Below are 23,032 nucleotides of genomic sequence, written 5' to 3'. Positions count from 1 at the left end.
ACTCTTCCCATCCTGCTTATAACTTTTTTGAACTGTTACCGTCTGGCAGAAGATATAGAACAATTAAGACTCGGACCACACGTTTTCTAAATAGTTTTTATCCTAGAGCTATAATTGCAATTAATAATGAGCTTAAAGACCACCAGTAGTGAATAATTAGTTGGACTGTGTTACTTGGACTGAGGTGTAGATGTTTGTATTTTTAGTGGGGATTTCTAGTGGGTGGGGAGTGTTTGGGGAATGTTATGTGTGTGCATGTGTCTGGTCTCTGGGTGTCTGTGAATTTCGTTGTATGATATACTGTGTATATACTTACAATGACAATAAATTATATTATTATTATTATTATTATTATTATTATTATTATTATTATACCAGTGGTTCTTAACCTTTTTGAAAGAAACGCCCCCTTGAGCCATTGAGAAAGTTATCATCGCCCCCTCCCCGCGGTGATGATATCTTATTTATTTATTTATTTATTTATTTATTTATTTATTTATTTATTTATTTATTTATTTATTTATTTATTTAAGACGCTTAAATCCAATGACCCCTGAAAACAAAATTAAATTCCAAGAAAATGAAATGCCCCCCAAAAAGTAACATTTAATGATATAGTTGCAAGTGAATTTTAAGACGCAAAAAGAAACATAAAAAGGGCATAAAAACAAATGCAGGAATTAAAAATTTCAAGACCAAAAGTCTGAAACTAAATTAAAATTGGAGGAAAATATACATTCATGCACACTGTAAAAAGGCCGCAGCCATCTTCACAGGTTTGGCTTGCTCCAGCGCCCCCCTACCACCCCCTTCTGCTTCAGCGCCCCCACGCCGCCCCTTTTCATTCTACCGCCCCCCTGAAAAATGAAATCGCCCCCTGGGGGGCATTATCGCCCATGTTAAGAACCACTGATCTATACTATATATATCACTACTAACATCTTCTTCAGCTTCTCACAGTGATGCGATCTTTGCTGGTCTAAGAGTGGTAAAGGAGAGTCAAGGTGGAAAGTGGCACTTCAACAGGTTTTGTGTGAACCTAGGAAAATATCCTTGCAGTGCTGATGAATCCGAAAAGGCAGTGCCTCTGTGTTATTGGAAAGCAATACCAGTAGCATCTTGCCAGGATGCCATCAGCAGCAAAAGGACATCTGCGTCTCTGCTTGAGACTGTGATAATATGGGTTATAGAAGCCCAAAAGTAATTTCCAGATGGGATTTGTAGTCATGGAATTAACTCGAAAGAATCCATCTTGAGGCTGTGTACTTGTACTGGAAATTTCCAGATGCAGTTTTCTTCACAGACGCTAGCATCCTTATCTGGTTAGCAGGAGATGGAGGCCTAGCAAAGAGACTAAACATTCCAACACCAGTACGTAAACAAGCACTTGGGTTTCATGGGAAAGAGGGGCGGAGAGAGAAATGGAGAATGGCTGACAGAGAAAGAGACTTTTTAGCATCATGGATTCCTACTGAGAACTTTTACATCATGGACTTTTGCCTTTCGGATTTCGAAAAGGACTGGTATGGTTTTTATGGACTATGAATTCTTAGATGGACTATGGAGTTCCGAAATTCTTTAGAATGTAGTTTTTAAAATAGCTGGAGGGGAAGCTATGTCTTTCCTAATTTTCACTTAGTAATTTTGTTATTTTCTTTTTCTAGCTGGAGTTAGTCACATTTCTAACTGGTTAGTTATGGAAATGTTTCTGATTGCTTTGCTTTTGCATAAACTGAATTCTTTCAAATCTTTATTTTTCTAATAAAACAAATATACCAAAGATCTGGAGTTTGATCTCTTGAACAGACATAAACTGCTACCATTATTCAATTGAATTACTTAATTTGATTTCTAACAGGCCACGGAACTGTGCTACCTTGAGTCCAATATTTTCTTGAGTACTGGGAGATCTTAATGTCCCTGGGACTCATGATTATATTTTGGTTCTCAATGATTTTGAAAAGGGATAGACTTGGCGAAAGAGGGTAGTGGGGCGGCCTTAGGTGAAACAGGGACTCATTTTACCTTATTTAGGAGCACATTAACTCTGGATCCTCTCTATCCCGAGCAATCTGTATCTCTTAGGAGAACGGATTTGCCTACAGAGACAATAACGCTATCATATCATTCAGAATTTGCTCTAGAGAAATGCAAGAATATGGGAGTGCCTCCCCCTTGTATCAAGTACAATCATACTTCCATAGAAAAGCATTGCTACAATGCAGGGACATGAAATGAATAGTTTTTTTTATTTACGCACACAATGATTTTACATATCAATCCTTAACTATATCTGTCCACCAATTCAATTGATAGGTTAGATTTCTTTTGGCATTCATATACAGTTTATGTAACTTGCTGTGGTTAATTATAGCTAAATGATGAATGCAGGTGTATCACAAACCAAATTGTGAAATCGAGTTGTACCCCAGTACTGTGTGAATTAGTCACAAATAGATAGCATAAGTTACACAAGCCTTATGTGAACACTGATAGTATAGAATAGAAAATTATATAGAGGAAGCAATTTAATCATGAGTTATAGCAGTCTGTATTGTTTTCTTCTTTATGGCAGTATGCTGTATAATGACCAGAAGAAAAATATATTGACTGCTGTAACTTAATGCTTATATTACTTCTTCCAATAAATTGGAGAAATCTCTATTCAAATAACTCCTTCTTTAAAACAACAGCAAAACTCCCAAATATTTAGTTCCTAACATGGTGACCAAATGTTGCCCAAGCTTTGTTTTTTTTTCCAGTACTGTACCTACAAAGATGGTATATGCCACCTGCTGGTCCTAGAAGATAATGCACAGCAAGTACCATTTCAAAAAAAGTATGATCATTAGGGTGAAAGAATAAGCCCAGTTTCGTATTACTTACTTTCATTCCTTCAAATCTTGATAAGGCTCTTAGAGGTCTCAAGGCTCTTAGTGTTCGAAGAGATTTTATAGGCCCAAGTTCAGAATAGTTCAGTGCGTTAGCTATGAGACTCACTAAAGAAACCTACTCCAAACCAACAAAAAACAGAGTTAAGAAATTGAAAACAATAACATATCTTTTTTAAAAAAGTAACAAAAGCCAGACAGAATTTCACTATCAACTAGATTGAAAATACAGTACCAAAGAGACCTTGTATCATTCATGACAATTCAATTGTTTTTAATGTTCATTTCCCTACCTACATACACCACCTGCCTTTCTTCCATGACAGGATTCAAGGTGATGAACATGGGATTTCTCTAGAATTCTCATCCAGACACTGTAAGACCTGAGCCCTCTTAGTGTCAACAACGGTGGAGCATCAGGTTCTCACAAATAATGGCCTGTTTCTTATACCATGCCTATTCATTTCAGAAGGATCTGATCTTGTGCCATTACAGAAGTGATTCTTGGTGAAAACGCCAGAACATAACACGCACAGGCAATCTGTAGATGGTCTGAGCAGGGTGGAGGCATCACCCTGAAATTTTAGAGTAAATTGATGGTAACACCCCACCATCACCATGAAATACCTCTGTATATAAAGACACACATGCACAGAAATTGGCTTTGGTGAGAAGCACTGGACAAAGTGAACTGAGCATGTGCAGACACAGTTCTGGAATCCTGATGGTAAGGGACCTCGATAAATCATGTAATTTTGACTATAATATAGCTGATAAGGCTGTGGGTGCACATGTATGCCAAACTTTATGGTCCCGTTCCACCTAGAAAACAGGGAAATCTTTTCACATTCACAGCAAAAGTCTGCAGTGGGACTTGTAAGTACATTCTGTTGAACACACTTATAGCATCTTTGTGATCAGTAGCTCTGGTAACACAGGGTCCTCTATCAGGGAAATGCTCCATGCACATCCACCCGAATATGCTCACACAAGCACTTCTCCAGCCCTTGGCAATAAACACACAAAAGTCTACCTGTCTTGCAGGTAGGTTGGAGATGTGAGAACAGGGCTTAGCTGCCTCCCCTCTACATCACGATCAGACTTCAGGCCCCACCTGGATCCAGACTATAATGCCTGAATAGGCCAGCACGGGGAACCCAATTGTCCCATTTTTAAAATGACGCCACGTGTCAATGAGGTATTGTCTAGCAAAGCATCTACGCGTAAAAGCTTCTAAGTCATACCAGTAGGTACTTACATCCACAATAAGGAAATCCAGCCAGCACCAGGCATTGGTGAAATACACTTGAAAGCCATAGGCCACCCATTTCAGAAGCATTTCCAGAATGAAGATGTATGTGAAGATTTTATCAGTATATTCAAGTATAATCTTGATAGTCTTGTGCTTGTCAATATTTATATCTTCAAAGGCCTATGAAGGAAAAGTCTACTACAACTAAGGTCACATTGTTGAAGGGGGAGGGAATATAAAATTTATCTCATTTAAAGGCAATGTTTTGCATTTATGTGCATCTTAGGACAATGCTGAGTAGCTTGTCCATTCTACTACTTCTTTGCTTCAAGTTCAACATCTACACGGTATCTGTCCAGCTGTCCTAGGCATAACATTAACTTGCACCAAATAGGTTTGACAAGTTATGAGACAGGAAGATACAGACTAGTGACAGATCAAGACCACTCTTGCCCCACCACTATGAAGAGTGAGGCAAGACCAATATGTATCAAGATCCGTGGAGTGTGTCTATCTGTGCATGTATACAAAATTTAGTAGGAATCCTTTCTCTGCTGCAACACAGCCCATAGCAGGGGAACATAATGGCAGCTAGCAGCATTTAGAATGAAAAAAAAAATCCAATCTTCTAGAAAGCTGTAATGGACAGAAAGGTAGTATTAAGTTGAATGGGCAGGCCACTGGATTTGCCTTGATTTCTACACACACACACCTTTTGAAGTGTTGAAAGGGTGCCTGTGTTAGTCTATTTAAGTTTATTCGAGCAAAAACAATGAAGGGTCTCAATAAAAAAATCAGATACTCAGTACAATAAGGTTATTTTTTAGTTGTAAGAAAATATTTAATCTGTATTTTCAGAGGAAGATTACTCTTCTCTTTTTTTTTCTTGATGACTACTTCTATTTGCTCTCAATATTCCTCCATTTCTGAATTACCACAAAGAAAACATTCTTTAAAGGTGGTCCCTATAGTATTTTCATGGATCTGGCATTTGCTTCCAATAAGTTCAAACAGATGGCAAAAAACCCAGCAAACAACAGCAGTAACATCAGAAGCATCAAAATAGTTTATATGTATTATGTATGCACGTATCTGTATGTGTGTGCGCGTGCGTGCATTCATGCATGCATGCATACATGGATGTGTATTTAATAAATACCACTTTAGTGACATAAGTTGCTTCCCATGGTCCCCTTCTCCTTTTATCCCCCAAACAGCTCAGTGAAATAAGCTTGGCTGAGAGTAAATGGGTAGCCCAAAGCCACCCACTAAGCTTTGTGACTGAGCAGAAATTTGAATTTGTCCCATGTTCAGCCACTGGACAGGTCAATGCACTTTATTTTCATGGCTTCAATGATTCACATAGTGAGAGAAAACAGTGCAGCAATACACATGCCGATATGCATTACTATTTACATACTTCCATAACATGCAGATTTAGTTTCTCAAACATGGAGAAGTGCCATATGGAAACCCTTCTCTCACAAGTATCCATACCTCCTTTTCTAACTGATTCATATATTCCAGGCTACGAACAACAGAATATTCAAGGAGCAATGGATTAGTTGTTGTTACTGCACCAATCATCTCTTTGTGAATCTCTCTCTCTCTGTGTGTGTGTGTTCAGGTGGCACAATAAATACTCACCAGAGCACCACTACTGAGAAGAATCATGAAGACAATGAACGTTTCAAACCAGCTGTGCTCCACTATCTTGTAACAGGTTTTGCGAAGGTTCCACCAGCATTTCCCCTTCCCGGATTCTATGCTGACCTGACAGCATTTGAATTTCCGCACACAGCCTAGAAATCAGAACATAACAATCATTTCCAGATGTATTCTGTCTCTCTTCACATATATGTTTCTTGGAGTAATGTCTTGGGAGGTTATGTTATTTCTTAATGTTTATATAGAATAATAATAGAATGCCAAACCCACTGATTCATCACCACCACCATACAGACTGTATTAAAAAAAAACACTGTTGTAGAATATTTAATTGGAGAAATGAATTTAAGTTCTTACCACAAAAACAGACAAAATCAGAGGAAAATTACCATATGTGAGACTAAAATATTTGAAGACCTCAAAGGTTAACAAATTGACAGGTAGGGATGGTTTTTATAGCTTTCTTCACCACATTCATAAAGTAGTTTTTAAGATGCAAAAAAAAACATTCTGTTGCTAAAAACATATTTCATTAACTATTTCAGTATTATCTGGAAAATGATATTTCTCTACACCACATCATTATGACTCCAAGCCCTTAACCTGTATGGAGATAAAAGGAAGCCATTTTTCCCCGATATGTAAAGGGACTGCCAAGAGCTTCAGGTTTCCAGGCTCCTTGTTCTCCTTCTCTTTCAGAGTCAAAATGTTTCTGCTTTCTGTTTTTAAGCAAACCACAGGTCTATATTAACATGCAAATATGAGGAATGGCTGCATGTTTTAATTCTAGTTAGTGGAAACAATGGGTCAGGATCAAACTGTGTTTCAGATACAACCTTTGCACCACTGAGTGTCAGAATAGATTGCAGTTTCCAGAATTGTGCTGTCATATAACGGGAGATGATGGTTTATTTATGAGCTGAAGAAAAATCTTCTAGTCTCATCACAGCAGTGAAAATGGAGGGGAATATCCTCCTTCCAGAGTGCAAGTGGCAGGCAAGACCTCAGAAGGTGTGAAGTCAGGCTGACAGCCACATGGGACTGACAAGGCAAATAAGGTACAACTAAAATAAGAGTATCCAGAAATGTCAAGCACAAAGAGAATCATCAAAAAAATGCAGATATGAAGCAGCTGGTAGTGGAGCTGGAGGAACAACACTAAGGTCTTAACAGGGCAGATCCTCCCAGGTCATAAATAAAGCATGGGACAGCTGGAGAGGATGTTGTTAATGGCAGACACTGGGACAGCCACACATAAGCAAGAATGCCCAGATCAGGGGAACTTGATCTGCTATCTTCAGAGTCTCGACTGCTGCAACCAATGTTGCTGCTGGATCCCTCCCATACCTTGATCGGCTGTAGCAGACGAAGGAGCTTTTACTCCTGAGGGAGTCTTCTGCTGCAGCCTTGCCCTTGCTTCTAAACAGGACGATTTGGTCCTGCTTCTTTTAGTGCCATTATCCTGAGAGCTCTTGAGCAGTTCTGCTTCTGCTGCAGAGCTCCCCTCCCTGGAGGGTGTGTGTGTGTGTGTGGGAGACTCTGGTATTCCTCCTGGTGCCTAGCTGGAGGCTCTGGGTCTGAGAAGGAGTCCTCCAGCTGGCCCTTGATAGGGAAAAGAAAGTGGGCCAGCCCGAGGCTTATGCATATTGGTTTGTGTAGGTCAGATTCTTTCTTTCACATAGATACAATTCTTCCTTCTCCTCCCCCTTCACAGGTTTTCCTTCAACTTTTAAAGACACACGCAGTAAAGGCAATTAACGATCACTTTTTAGACAGCCTTTGTAACCGTGTCCTCTGTCATCTCATCAAAACCCCACAGCCTCTTTCCACTCTGCTTAATTACAGAAAAAAAGTGGGTTAATGAAAAGCATCTCCTTCCACAGTCTGAATGCAGGATACCATTTGCTAGGCATACACTCGAGAGTAAGAAACCCTCTGAGATAAAGTGAGCAACATTTATCTGTCCCAACTCCAGTTTCCACTGGCAGGCCAGCAACGTGATTGTAAAACACATATATTCCATCAACTCAAATAACTGATTTGAAGAACTGATGAAAATAGTACTATAAATATATAGACCAGATAGCTGCTGCTCATTTCAACACTTAGTCCAAAATTGAAAAGCTTCTGAATTTTAGGCACATTTAATATACTTATGATAGTACCACAGTAAGATGTCAAAAATGCCCACAAACTGCTGAAATATTTAAGTGGCCAATTTGGTAAGTACCTTTAATGGCCATGAAGTTTCTTGCCAAGATGGCTGTATTTTTTTTTGTTTTGTTTGGGACTATAAATTTTAATTCATTTATTATATCAGCTTTAAATAAAAACCTCTGGGAATTGTAACCTAGTGTGATGTTAGGGAATTTTCTTAAAATTTTAAGATTTAACATTCCTTACAGTACTTGGGACTCACAGAGAACAAATCATTACTGAGTCAATATATAATCCTAAAGAAAAGGAATCAGTGGTGGTATAAAACTGTGTCAAATAATCAAGTACAATAATGAAGTAGACACAAAGTCAAACATAATTGACTACAGTACATGTGTTTCTACAGTATTTTATGCTTCTACTATTTATTAATTAAGTCACAGAGAGGGTTTTATTTTTGGTCTTTGTTACTTCTACCACTAAAAAAAATTCAAGCAAATGGGGAGTAGTGTATTCGCGAAGGCTTTCATGGCTGGGATCTAATAGTTGTGGGTTTTTCAGGCTCTTTGGCCATGTTCTGAAGGTTGTTCTTCCTAACATTTCGCCAGTCTCTGTGGCCGGCATCTTCAGAGGCCGTCCTCTGAAGATGCTGTCCTTTGAAGATGCCGGCCACAGAGACTGGTGAAATGTTAGGAAGAACAACCTTCAGAACACGGCCAAAGAGTCCGAAAAACCCACAACAACCAATTTAAAATTGCTAATAAATTTCAGATGGATACCTGTATTGTTGTTGTCATGAACCATCAAGTCAGAACCAACTTATACTGATCCTAATAGGACTTTTGAGATAAGTGAGATATTTAAGGAGTGACTTTACCAGTTCCACACCCCCAGTGAGTTTAGATGGCTGAGTGAGAATTCAAACCCAGGCCTCTTGTGTACTAGTCCATTGCTCTATCCACTACGCCACACTCGGTATCTCACTGTCAAGTCAATTCTGATGTATGGTGACTCTTTTCAAGATTTTTTAGGTAGAGAATAATCAGAAGAGGCTCACAGTTCCCCTCCTTTGGGGTCATCCTAGAACAGTGCAGCTTGCCCAAGGCCACACAGGCTAGCTCTTCTAGGATGTATGGTGGGGAACTGAACTTCCAGTCTCTGGCTCCACAGCCAGATACCTAACTTACAGAGCTATCCAGCCTGCCATGCCTATACTAGTGGCACCAAAACAATTAGCCCAGTCCACTATATCAAAACTATGTCCTGCATTGAGGGAATACATGCAAGCACACTCTTGCCCTCCATGTTGACCTTTTCAGCATGCAGATAAGTCCAAAGCACATAAAGGAAGAATAAGCCAAAGCTTTCTGTCATTGCTTTGTTCATCAAAAACATTAGGTATGAAGAGGGAAGACTCTTTAATCTGTGAAGGTCCTCCATTGAGGAAGAATCCTGATTTCCCCATGTTCCACCTTGTATGAGAGCCTTCATAGATTGGGTTGTCTCCCATCTTTGGATGTGTTCCTCTGTGTGAGCAGATGAAGATGGAAAGCACCAAGCTAGCTCACCTCCTTCTTCTCATGTTTAGCCCACCCAAGTATGGAATGAATGGATAGGGCTTCAGGCACATAGAGAAGAGCAGGAGATGTTTTTAAAAAGTTAAGTCACAAAAATGGATGGATGGATGGATGAATGGACAATCAATCCACCAGTCCCTAGAGTTTTTCCTAGAAAAAATACATTTTCCTCCTTCAGCATGCAGTCTTCACAATTATTTTGCCCTCCCCCCATACCTTCAGTAAAACAAGGCTTTGGTTGTGTTGGGTCATCTGCTGGACCTTCAGCTTCCTCTTGTCCCAGGAAAGCCAGATTAATTGTGCTAGCTTCAGTGGAGCTGGAAATACTTAACTTCTGCAAATAAAACAGCAGAATGCATTTTAAAAAAGCAATATAGATACTTGTTCTGAACAAAAACTAATGTAGACTGAGCATGCAGGTAGAGGTGTGTTGTGTCTGTGTGTACGAGAGAGAGAGAGACAGAGAAACAAGAGAACATCAAGTGAGAGTTCACAAAAATGCTTGGGGTCAATTTGAACAAGGTATTTTAAAGTCATTAGTAAAGGCACAGAAGCCTCTTTCTTCTTCTGTGCTTCCATTATTATTATTATTATTAAGAAACAATTTTTGTCACAGTAAACAAGTCTGATCATACTGACAGATAACTGGAGATGTTGCAGTACAGTTAAATCTTCATAATAGAGACTTCAAGATTACATGAGAGGCTGGATACAAGAACTTCACTGAAATCAACAGGAAAACTCCAATTATTCTCCAAGGATTGTGGACAACAGCTACTGTATGAATACATTTTATTCCCCTACACAAACACTGGGTTGCATCCAACAATGGCTTTGCACCACAGGCAAGCCTACTTACTTGTACAAGGCAAGGACCTCCGTTGTGGTGGATGAGGTACAGGATGGATAGCTGCAGCAAGTGGAAGGGGCAAGGTCAAAATGCACCCAGAAAAGGCTCTTCTGTCAGTGCAAAACCACCTTGGAATACAACTCGTTGGGTTCATGCATCATTATCTGGTCCTAACTTCCCAGCATACAAAAATTCTTATATAAAATTTGGTTTAATTAAGGGGGGGAATCACGTTACACAATTGTGTTAATCTTACATACCAGAATATGACATAGCATAAACTCTCCTATTTACTTTCACTAAAGTAAACAAAACACAAAGATACTGTAGTTTCTGAAACGTCCATGATGAAAGCAGTACCACATAAAATTCATTCTCATCATTTTTATTTTCCATTCCTTTCTGCCAGTACACAGATGTGTGGATTTCTACACAAAACCATTTGTTACTCTGGAACACATATCAATCAATCCTTGTCCTTTTTCATAGAGGTCTTAATTCTAAAGAAAACTCTGGGATTTTGACTGCATTGATGTTGTCTTCAATCCTGTCTTGATGCACAAGATCAACACTCAAGAGAACTTAGGTCAGAAAAAAAAGGCATGAGCTGCATGGATAGTAGGTGTGAGTACCAAAATAAACCAAAGCAGTCTTTGTTAATGGCATTCTCCAACCAGCAGCAATATTATTACAGTATAGTATATAACATCAGAAATGACAGCATCAATACAATAGATGAATGGGAGGAATAAATCAGTGGTTCTTAAGGTGGGCAATAATGCCCCCCAGGGGGGCGATTTCATTTTTCAGGGGGGCGGTAGAGCGAAAAGGGGCGGTGTGGGAGCGGCAGAACAGAAGGGGGACGGTAGGGGGCCCCTGGAGGAAACCAAACCGGTGAAGGCAGCTGCAGCCCCGGTGCTGGCAGTGGATCCGGTGCCACCACCGTCAGACAATCCAGCTCTTTCTGCCTGCCACGTCTCACCTTTCTCCCTTAGGGGAGCACCGAGTGTGGATTGGATGGAAGGAAAGGGTCTCTCGGGTCCCCATCCTTGCCCGGTGAAGCGCTGCCTTGCACCCGGGTGGGGAGGGAGAGACAAGCCCCATTTGTCCGTCCTGCCTTCCCACCCACCTTCCCGCCTGTTGCAAGGGAAGTGCGGAGAGAAACGGGTCAGTTTAGGGTGGCATGGCAGGATTTCTAGGGACAGGTCTGGCTCAGATCATCCTGGGTGGGTGGGATTTGGCAGCGTTTCTAGCTTTTCTTGTCCTGTTGTGACTGGCTGGCTGTCCGGGGGGAAGAAAGTTCACCTGGCCAACTTTAAATGGCTTTGAGGGACGTCGAACTTGAGATCTTCCCCTGTCTTCCATGTACACTGGTGTGATGTGCCTCTATGTGTAAATCCTCTGGGAGAGAAAGCTGTCAAATTGAACTGAGAGCACTGAGGGCAAAATCCATGGGACTGTCATAGAGAGACAAGCAAACACACTGCGGAAAGTCAGCTGCTCCTCTTTCTCCCTGAACCTTGAGGATCCATTCAGTGAAGGCGAAAAGGGCAGCATGTCAGTGGCTTGAGTATAAGTTTGCTTCAAGAAGGGGGAGGCAGGGGTGCTCCAAAAGGTTTAGACTACAACTCCCACAATCCCCTGCCCTTAGTCCACCTTCCCACCCATTGCAACGGAAGTGTGGAAAGAAACGGGTCGGTTTGGGGTGGCGCGTCATCTCTCACTGAGCTATTCAGCAGTTCAGTTGTTTATTGTTCTGGTGGGTACTTGGACAGTTGTTTTTAAGGTAATTTGTTATGGATGTTGATGTAACCCTCCTCCCCCAAAGTGATTTGTGTGAGTAAATGTTGCAAAGAGTGTTAGTTACTCATTACTTTCTGACTACTGTAATTGTCACCATTTAGTATCAGAGATAGTTTGTGGAAGATAAAGTGAAGCTTTTATCAAGCTGCATTTTTCAAGCTTTGGAATACACAGGCTTGTGTCCAGTAAGGATCAGCTTGCTGATGGAAGGAGAAATTAGGCTGCTTCCCTACCCCAATTTTCTTTCTCCTGTGCTGTCCTCATTCTCCATTGCCACCACATCAAGCTCAGTTACTCAACTCACACTGAACAGCAGATCTGAAGTGGTCTGCAAGAGGAAGGAGCATCACTGAAAATTGTCTCCTTCCCTCTTCTGAAAGGGGACAGTGCCTTCTATCAGTGGAGTGACTTCCACTGGATAAAACCTCAGCACCCATTTTTCATTTTCATGTATTGTTTTGTGTTTTGCCCATGGGTGATTGATTGATTAGGCATCCTTCAGTCTCGAGAGACTATGGTTAACGTGCTCTGTATGGAGGACTTGGAACAGCGTTTAGTGTGGCTGAGAAGGCCAATTTGAGAGTGACCATCCCTTCCACACTGAAGACAAATACAGTCTGTCCCCTGTCCAGCTCCCTGATTTTGCTGCTTTCGGGACTGCCTCTTTGCCTCGGCCTGATGGACATGGGTCCCTTCAAATTGGGAGAGGCCGTGATGCAATGCCTGCCTCCAGGTTGAACACTCAGATGTCAAGGTTTCCCATCTGTTGAAGTCCATTCCTAAGGCCTTCAGATCCCGCTTGCAGATTTCCTTGTATTGCACCTGGCGTCTCCCTCTGGGGCGATTTCACTGCACCAATTCTCCATACAGGAGATATTTTGGAATCCAATGTCAAAGGGATCTGATGTTGAGCCATCAAAAACTACAGTGCCCTTCATTCCCCCATGAAAGGACCTGATGATGTTAAGGAGTCAAGGTGGACATTCAATCTTGGGAAGTATTTTAAAAAGGCCCTCCCTGCTAACCAAATCAAAGGCCTTTGTGAGATCTATGAAGGCCACAAAGAGCGGCTGTTGTTATTCCCTACATTTCTCCTGCAGCTGTCAGAGGGAGAATACCATGTCAGTAGTGGATCTATTAGCTCGAAAACCACACTGTGATTCTGGATACACTCTGTCTGCAAGCACCTGAAGTCTCTTCAGCACAACATGGGCCAGCAGCTTCCCTACAACGCTGAGAAGAGAGATACCACGGTAGTTATTGCAGTCGCCCCTGTCGCCTTTGTTCTTATATACTGTAGTGTGACGATGTTTGCTTCATTTTTGAATTCTTGTTGTGCTCTGTAAAACACTTTGTGTGTCTGTTTGTATTGTACTTTTTAAACATGCACTCCAGTTTGATATTATATTTTGGTTTCTCAGTTTTATGGTTTCAATTTTTTGTGTGCTCTTCATGTAAACTTTGTGTGTGTGTGTGTGTGTGTGTGTGTGTGTGTAATTTTTCGCTCTGATTTTTGTTGCTTTCCTTCTGTAAAATTTTTCTTTGTGTCTTTTTAACCCTTTTTATAGTGTGCACGGATAAGTATTTTCCTCGTATCTTAATTTAATTTCAGAGTTTTCGTCATGAAATTTTTAGCTCCTGCATTGCAGTTTGTTTTTATGCCCTTTTAATATTTCTTTTTGCATCTTAAAATTCACTTGTAACTAAATCATTAAATATTCCTATTTTTTTTCTGGCATTTCATTTTCTTGCAACTGAATTTTATTTTCAGGGGTCATTGGATTTAAGTGCCTTTAAATAAATAAATAAATAAATAAATAAATAAATAAATAAATAAATAAATAAATAAATAAATAAATAAGATATTGCCGTGGGGAGGGGGGCAATGATAACATCCTCCATGGCTCAAGGGCACGTTTCTTTCAAAAAGGTTAAGAACCACTGGAATAAATGATGAAAGGACATTTAAAACAAAACAGGATGATTCAGATCACTGTGATTCTATTTCACTAAAGCAGTGATGAATTTAATTTTCTTACTTTTGGGAGGCATTAATTTTATTCATTTCAAAGAAACATAAGCACTTTTTAATGAATTGTTTGATATATTTTTAAAAAGAAAAAGCTTACCACAAGTATAATAAATACAGTATTTAGATAGTCTATGTAATCTGTAAGGAATTGTGAATGTGCCATGACTACCAGACATCCTAAGAAATCATACAGCTACAGTAAATACCCAGGAACAGGGCATAGCCCAAACTCTCAGGCTTAAGATACAGCCCTGAAACTTCTCACCCATCTTGGTCAGTTATTATATAGGATGGTGAAGTGGAGCCAGGGCACAGCGGGCAAGAACATCAGAATATTTCTGATTAGCAAAGATGATTAGGTTACTTGCCAACATCCTTACCTAACACTTCCCAGTTCTGTATTTAGTTGCAATCCTTGAAGTAGCTGGAAAGAAAAGAGGTTTTCCTAACAACACTGCATTGTTCTGAACAATCCATAATATTTGGGGTGGTTTTATCTCTAATGGGCATTTGAAACCTGTTAGCTTACAAACGACCTGCTTTTAGATACAGACGATAAATTATTTACATTGGTCTTAGTCTCTCATCTTAGCAATTAGTTACAACATACAATACACTCCGATCAATTTAGTTTCCTTCTACAAAGATACATCTCGGGTCCAATAAGATTATCTGGAATAATAAATTGCAGTAAGAAAGTACTACCCCCCCCTTAATATTAGTGGCTCTAGACCTTTATAAAGCATTTGATGGCATCAATTGTTAATTTTTGCTAAAATCTTTTGGATGTTATAATTTTGGCCCTAAATTTGTATCCATCTTACACTCAAAATATACTTCAGTCAGACTGACACTCCAAATGAACAAGTTAGACTCCAGAGAATTCTTGATCCACATACAAAGATGCCCACTCTCACCTCTTTTATTCACTTTGGTAATAACGTTTCTTGCCTCACACATGAGAGCCAATATGAGCATCCAAGGGGTGCAAATAAGAGGCTCACATTATTAGCCTGCATGCTGTTGTTATGATTTTGGTGTGGAGTAATCCTGAAGAAGCCATTCCATATTTATTATGGGAACTGAAAGAATTTGCAGAAATGTCAAGATTAATTCTAAAAAGTCAGATCCAATCTGTTTCCACACTAGTCGCAAAACACAGCTCCTAATTTCCCAAATACTGCAAGTCTCTTTCAATAATAAAGGATTCAAATATCCAGGCATAAGTACAACCAATAACTCTAGTAAATTATTTAAATGTAATTTCCAGTTGATTTGGAAAAGATCTGGAAATAAAAATGTGGGATAAATACATGCTTTTAATTTTGAGCCACATTACAGCCATAAAAAATGATTACAGTGGTGCCCCACTTAATAATTACCCTGCTCGAAATTGCTTCATGACGATGTTTTTGCGATCGCTATTGCGATCACAAAACGATGTTTCAAAGGGCTTTTCTTGCTTGATGATGATTGGTTCCCTGCTTCGGGAACCGATTTTTCGCTTAATGACGATCAGAAAACAGCTGATCGTTGGGTTTCAAAATGGCTGCCCGCAATTCAAAATGGCTCCCCGCTGTGTTAAGGCTGGATTCATCACATTACAGGCATCAGAAAATGGCTGCCCTATGGAGGATCTTTGCTGGACGCTGAGGTATTTCACCCATTGGAACGTACTGAGCGGTTTTCAATGCATTTCAATGGGCTTTTGTACTTTTGTTGATGACGATTTTGCTTAACAGCGATTTTGCTGGAACGGATTATTGTCGTCAAGTGAGGCACCACTGTATCTTGCCCTGATTTACTTATCTTTTACATCCTCCCTTTGAGAATTCCAGATGTAACTTTTAGGAAGTGACAGAAAGGAATGGATACACTTATTTTTTAGAAGAAAAACTCAAGGACAGCAAAATATATATGCTATCATAAAGTTAGCGAAGGTGGCTGGGAAATTACACTACTTCACACATACTACGAGACATATCAATTTCTGCATATTACAGAATTAGGTATTAGGCAAGGTTAGATTTCATGGATTCAGAGAGAGGAAGAATTCCTGGTTATCCCAGCTGTGAAAACAAAATCCTATACAGTATGTGAAAAAAGATCTGAAGTGTCAGGTATGTAACTCTTACAGTATACTACAGCTTGTGATGCAAATATGGAAAGTAAGAAAGGTGAAGCTTTTACCTGAGTTCTCATCACTAATCCCTATATACTGCTACCCAGGATTCTCACAGGTGATGAAGAATCCAGGGTCTCTGTAAAGACAGGTCTTCACAGATTAAGAGAATAATGTAATAATCAACTCCCTCTTCCTAGATAGTGGTAGAATGAACCGTATGGAGAATAGGATATTTCCTGGCTTATTGCACATCAGATAAACTCATTTATTAGACTGGTTCTCAAACTGGGGTCTGCAGATGTTCTTGGACTGCAACTCCCACAGCACAGCAAATGGTGAACGTTTCTGGGAATTGCAGTCCAAGAACATCTGGGGGCCCCAGTTTGAAAACTACTGTATTAAACAACTGAAGGTTAGGGAAGAAATCACAAGAAACCTTAATAGATATGACAATTTTCTTTGCTCTTTAGATGAGAATACTAAAGGGTTGGTTTCAACACTTTATTCCATTCAAACTGAACAAGATGCGAGTTTGTTAGAGGGTCTGCAAGAAATCTGGGAAAGAGACTAGAACATTATGGCAGAAATGGAAGAACATGTTCAGAAAGTTTCCATTTAAAGGGATGTCAGCAATTCCATGAGAAATAGTACTGAAGGTGCTTCAAAAGTAGTATTTAACCCCACTCTGGATGTCCTACATTAACAATATCTCCACAATATTGGAGGGCACGTAAGGCCATTAGGTTAATCACTGGTCAGCCTGTTACCAAAACCCCAGAACTTGCAATGCTTACAATATTTGTTCATGGAAGTGAGGCAGTCTTATAGAAACCTATAATAGCCTATCTCTTGGTTAAATCACTGTAATTACTTATTTAACCTTTTCTTTATAGCTCAAAGGCCATCTACTATGCCCTGTTCAGATGTTATGCCTGAAAGCACAGAGAGGGCTATCATAGGCATCCTTCAGTCTCAAGAGACTATGGTAACATACTCTGAATCGAGGAGCGTCCTCTCCAGAGCATGAAGCCCGGGTAAGGTAATATGGAGGATAGGCTGTTACCCAAGCAGCAGATCCCCCCTCTCCACATTGCTGAAATGGTCCAATGGAAAGGCAAGAGCCAATACAACTGGTTCCAGCAACGTCGCAGGAGTTGGCAGAACGACACATGCTGCCTTTGGGACTCCAGCTCCGGATTTTGCCTCGAGGTTAACTCCTGAAGCCTTTTCCATGAGTGGATATAGCCACAAGGCAGTGGAGGTTTGAAATTGGAGTTTTCCTTCTCCTAAATGGGCTGCCTTCCATGGCTGACGAGCCCCATCTACCCGGCCTGCTCTTGAATAGTGCAAAAGTATCATCTGACCCTTAAAACTTTCCTGCCTCCCAGGCTTATGCAAATCTAATTGGCTTTCCTCTTTACCATATTAAGGCCAGAGATAGAATTTGAGGACACGCTCTTTTAAAGCAGAAAGTCCCACCCCTAGGCTCCGCCCCCAGGCCATGTGGTGAGGAGACAAAAAGAAAGCCCAGGGGAAAAAAAAACTCAGCAAGGCTGAAGGCTATAAAGCAGGGAGAAAGTGTGCCCAAGGGAGTGTGCATGTCAGCTCCATCCTCATGTCATTTTGCCATTTGGAAATCATTCAGATCTTTGCATGGTTACTGTGAAAGTCTGCAGAGGAACCTGGAGAATCAATTCAGATGAAGAAAAAATTTTCCTGTGATTGAGAATCCCAAGAAAGCTGAATCTCCTGAATGGGAAGTCTGCTGAACCGAATGTATTTACAAACTCCTCTTCAGATCCTTGCACTATATCAGATCCATGGTCCCTGTGAACCCTTGTAAGAAAATGATGGCTCTCTTGCAGAAACTGATGCTCCCAGTTGATACTGATCACTTGCTATCACTTTTCCTGGCCACTGAAAGTCTCCTGATGGTCAAAACAAGTGATGGCAGGACAGAAACCTCCCTCCTCTGGCCCATCTTGATGTTCTGAAAGATGCAAGGATATCTATAATGCCTTTCCTTATTAGTCAAATCAATGCTTGCTTTAGGGTGATGGTTGGGCCATCTGCCTTGCCATCATCAGCACTTCAGCTTTTTCTCTGAAAGATGAATTAACAATAAGATATTTAATCTTGAAAGTCAGATGCACAGATGTGAGGAGAAATGGCTTGGTATTCTCTCCAGGTGAACAAGTGATGAAAATCATTGGACAAGACACTTTTATTCAGCTCCCCATCTGTAAAATGGTATTGTTAGCAATCTATCCAGAGATAGTTCTAAAAATTGGCGTTACAAGAATTGTGAAAGTATTTTGCGTAAGGCAATTAAAAAAATACTTTCCTAATTATTCTGGATGAGATGATATTCATTTTTCATAATGGACATACTAAATATTTACTTATGTCATTCCAGTATGAATAGTGGATTTTATTACAAAATGCTGTAGCAATCACATAGCAACAATTTAATTCTGACCACAATTGCAAAGGAAAAATTGAATTTTTCATTACCTTATCAAACACCTGTAGATTATACTTTCTTCAGTATTATAGCATGACTAGAATCTTATTGGCCAGTCACATCAGTGTTAAGTGCAATGGTGTACACTTCAGGGGCAAAATGCTACTGGTCAACAAGCTGCCATTTTAAAAATCTTTTTTATTCAGAGGTACACTTCCTCTGATTCTGGAGATAAAGCCAACACAAACAGCCAGTAATAACCTTTATCCTTCATGAAGGTATGTTGTCACCCAAACCAGCAGGGACCATGACTGGTAGTGTGTGTTTAGTCGTTTAGTCGTGTCCGACTCTTCGTGACCCCATGGACCAGAGCACGCCAGGCCCTCCTGTCTTCTACTGCCTCCCGGAGTTGTGTCAGGTTCATGTTGGTTGCTTCGCAGACACTGTCCAGCCATCTCATCCTCGGTCGTCCCCTTCTCCTCTTGCCATCACACTTTCCCAACATCAGGGTCTTTTCCAGGGAGTCTTTTCTTCTCATTAGATGGCCAAAGTACTGGAGCCTCAGCTTCAGGATCTGTCCTTCCAGTGAGCACTCAGGGTTGATTTCCTTTAGAACTGATAGGTTTGTTCTCCTTGCAGTCCAGGGGATTCTCAAGAGCCTCCTCCAGCACCACAATTTAAAGGCATCAATTCTTCGGCGGTCTGCTTTCTTTATGGTCCAGCTCTCACTTCCATACATCACGACAGGAAAAACCATAGCTTTGACTATTCGGACTTTTGTTGGCAAGGTGATGTCTCTGCTTTTCAAGATGCTGTCCAGATTTGTCATCGCTTTCCTCCCAAGAAGAAGGCGCCTTTTAATTTCAGGGCTGCTGTCTCCATCTGCAGTGATCATGGAGCCCAGGAAGATAAAATTTGACACTGCCTCCATATCTTCCCCTTCTATTTCCCAGGAGGTGATGGGACCAGTGGCCATGATCTTAGTTTTTTTGATGTTGAGTTTCAGACCGTTTTTTGCACTCTCCTCTTTCACTCTCATTACAAGGTTCTTTAATTCCTCCTCACTTTCTGCCATCAGAGTGGTATCATCTGCATATTGGAGGTTGTTGATATTTCTTCCGGCAATCTTAATTCCGGCTTGGGTTTCTTCCAGTCCAGCCTTCCGCATGATGTATTCTGCATATAAGTTAAATAAGCTGGGGGACAATATACAGCCTTGCCGTACTCCTTTCCCAATTTTGAACCACTCAGTTGTTCCATGACCAGTTCTAACTGTTGCTTCCTGTCCCACATATAGGTTTCTCAGGAGACAGATAAAGTGGTCAGGCACTCCCATTTCTTTAAGAACTTGCCATAGTTTGCTGTGGTCCACACAGTCAAAGGCTTTTGCATAGTCAATGAAGCAGAAGTAGATATTTTTCTGGAACTCTCTGGCTTTCTCCATGATCCAGCGCAAGTTAGCAATTTGGTCTCGAGTTCCTCTGCCTCTTTGGAATCCAGCTTGTACTTCTGGGAGTTCTCGGTCCACATACTGCTGAAGCCTGCCTTGGAGGATTTTGAGCATAACCTTGCTAGCGTGCGAAATGAGTGCATGAGTATCTTTGCCAAGAACGCCCCATGATCAGAAACAAAAATGACTGGTAGTACATGATTCTAAAGAACTGTATAGTTAAAAAAACTATGTGAACAAGCATCTGCCTTAAATATAATCTCAGCATTTTCTAATGCTAAGGAAATATGTGGCTCTCAACCATTTTGAGCCAATAGGTAGATCTGTAATTGGAAGAGAATGTTATGGGCACTTTCACAAAATGGTCATCATGGAGAGGAGTTGTTCATTTGCAAAATAGCTATCATAGTGAGTGCAGCCTGTCACAAAATACACACTAATCAGAAGTCAAGCTTGTGATGATCTGAAGAAGAGTGGGATTTGTAGTCAGACAAAATGGAAACTGTTAGGTTCAAAGTGAAATGATTCTCACTGGAATGTGATAGGCCGTGAAACTGTTTTCCAGTTTGCCTGGTACAGGGAGAACTGCGATAACGAGGCAAGGATGAAGGAGGCCCAGTGTGAAGATTAACACATATTATCCTAATTGGGAGCAAGATAACACACCTGGACATCATGAGAATTCTGGGTGGAGAGTTGTGTTACTTACGCCTCTTCGAAGTTAATTGGTTTACAGCTATTGAGTGTAAAAAGTGGGACGTCTGAGAGACGTAAGAAAAGATGGATGGTAGGATGTGTTAGAGCAGTGGTCCCCAACCTTGGGCCTCCAGATGTTCTTGGACTTCAACTCCCAGAAATCCTAGCCAGCAGAAGTGGTGGTGAAGGCTTCTGGGAGTTGTAGTCTAAAAACATCTGGAGGCCCAAGGTTGGGGACCACTGTGTTAGAGAGCTTCTTCTAGCTTCTAAAGCTCATGGAAAGAACAGTAACATGTCCAAGGTAGATGTGGGGTCTGAGCAGCAAAACTCCAAACAATACTTTTGAAACCACAGTTTCAGAGACAAATGGTTGAGAGACAAGCAACTGTGCCAAACCCAAGAAAAGTGAGGCATGACACCAGAGTCCGACCCGTACAAGCCCATTACACACACACACACACACACACACACCTCATTCAAATCTAATGGGGAAAGACATGAAAACAAGAAAGGAACCTAGCAGGTACTATAGGAGATTTTTCAGCCAGAGTAATGACACAGATATCAAACTGGGAAACCATACCCCCTTAAACTTCTTAATGGTTCAATTGAGGTTTGGAGCTCAATTAGCAAGCTCTAATGTTTGGGGGAGGTCCAGAAGCAGCAACCCAACTTTCCAGACCAGACTCCTGGGGATTGTTGCTAATCTAACACTACTTCAGAGTGAAGGTCAGCAAGGAAACAAATAGTAAGAAGAACTTACCGTATGTTGGAGGAGCAAAGGGAAAGAGGACAGGACAGGGCAGAAGAGAAATGAGTGAATCTGTTCTTCATCCCTCACCAAAGCTAAGAGGGGCTCCGTGTTCTGTTTGCACAAGCTTGGAACGCTGTTGTTTTAAACATGCAAAATGGTTGAAAATATGCATGTTGATGGGGCTGTTGTTCTTCTGGAAGTGATCACTGCAAGTGCTTCTAAGGTAAGCTTCCCCAGTGGTATAGAGTGAGCTAGATTGGTGTTTATGTGTCTTCCTCACAAGATAATGAGACACAGTAACTACTAGCCTTAGGCAAAGCACTAAATCTTGCCACTCTCAACCAGCAGAAATAGCACCTAAGGGCTAGTCAAGCTATTTTAATACCACAGGCAGAAAATTCCTCCTTGGCTGTATAACTAAAATAATAATAAATCACTGCTTACTATCCTAGTGGCATTGTTGGTCCTAGGTGTAAAAGTGCAGATACCATGTTTTATATAAAACATAGTCATGAGCAGCCTGGGGATAAAAATTCTCATTCAGTTTATGGAGTCAGACTAAAATATGAAGTTGAAAGCAGTTTGTTGAGGTCATATTTTACACTGATGAATTTTGAGACAAAATTCTGAGTCATCAGAAGTTAACTAAGGCTGTAAAGTTTTTTCACATTTACTGGCCATTTAATCCTCATTAAATGTACCGGGGCTCACTTCCAAATAAACATGCATAGATTGCACTGTAAACGAAGGAACATGTTTATGACAAGCCACAAGAACATATTCATCAAAATATCCTAATAGGTTGTGTCCAATCCTCTCCTTCAAGCAGAAGGGAAATACTGCATATAGCTTAGTGCCCGTCCTTAAAACTGCAGTAAGCTTTTATTAAATATGAGTGTTCTTTTAACGTACAATTGAAGGGAAACTGTACCAAAACATGCAGATTATATATTTAAATGCTATGCAATAATCCAAACACAGTGAATGCTGTGGACTGGCCCAGTTATGCCGTGATGTGAGCCACATGACTCAGATTACAGATCGCTTTGTGCACATTTTCACACGTCCTGCAATGGATGAAGGTGGCATAAATTGTGCTTAGTAACATGCATGTCGCTCTATCATTATTCAGCAGTGATCAAACACATACAATGTATAGTGTTAACCTGTTCATAAGGGCTGGCAAATGGTCTGTCTGGTTAAAAAAGCACCAGAGCTGTACTCTTGGGATGATCCAGCTTGATCTTAATCCTGTGAGAAGTAAGGATGGTAGGTAATGAAGTTGTAAGCACACTGACATCTATGCTTCCAGC

At 40.6% G+C, this 23,032-nt stretch overlaps 1 protein-coding gene across 3 annotated transcripts in view; it reads right to left on the bottom strand.

The window, feature by feature from the left end:
- LOC144583013 (sodium channel protein type 2 subunit alpha-like) overlaps positions 1-23,032 on the bottom strand; it is a 76,805-nt gene that overhangs the window by 21,344 nt on the left and 32,429 nt on the right. For all 3 annotated transcript variants that reach the window (XM_072982069.2, XM_072982075.2, XM_078394621.1), the window contains exons 18-21: positions 9,762-9,879; positions 5,791-5,945; positions 4,150-4,323; positions 2,887-3,009 (exon numbers count right to left, since the gene is read on the bottom strand). In XM_072982069.2, coding sequence (XP_072838170.2) covers positions 2,887-3,009; positions 4,150-4,323; positions 5,791-5,945; positions 9,762-9,879 — 570 coding nt within the window. The remainder of the gene's footprint in view (positions 1-2,886; positions 3,010-4,149; positions 4,324-5,790; positions 5,946-9,761; positions 9,880-23,032) is intronic.

The sequence above is a fragment of the Pogona vitticeps genome, chromosome 1, assembly GCF_051106095.1.
Source record: "Pogona vitticeps strain Pit_001003342236 chromosome 1, PviZW2.1, whole genome shotgun sequence".
NCBI classification, from domain to species: domain Eukaryota; kingdom Metazoa; phylum Chordata; class Lepidosauria; order Squamata; family Agamidae; genus Pogona; species Pogona vitticeps.
Note: the sequence above shows the minus strand (reverse complement) of the source record. Positions and strands in the feature narration are given on the sequence as shown.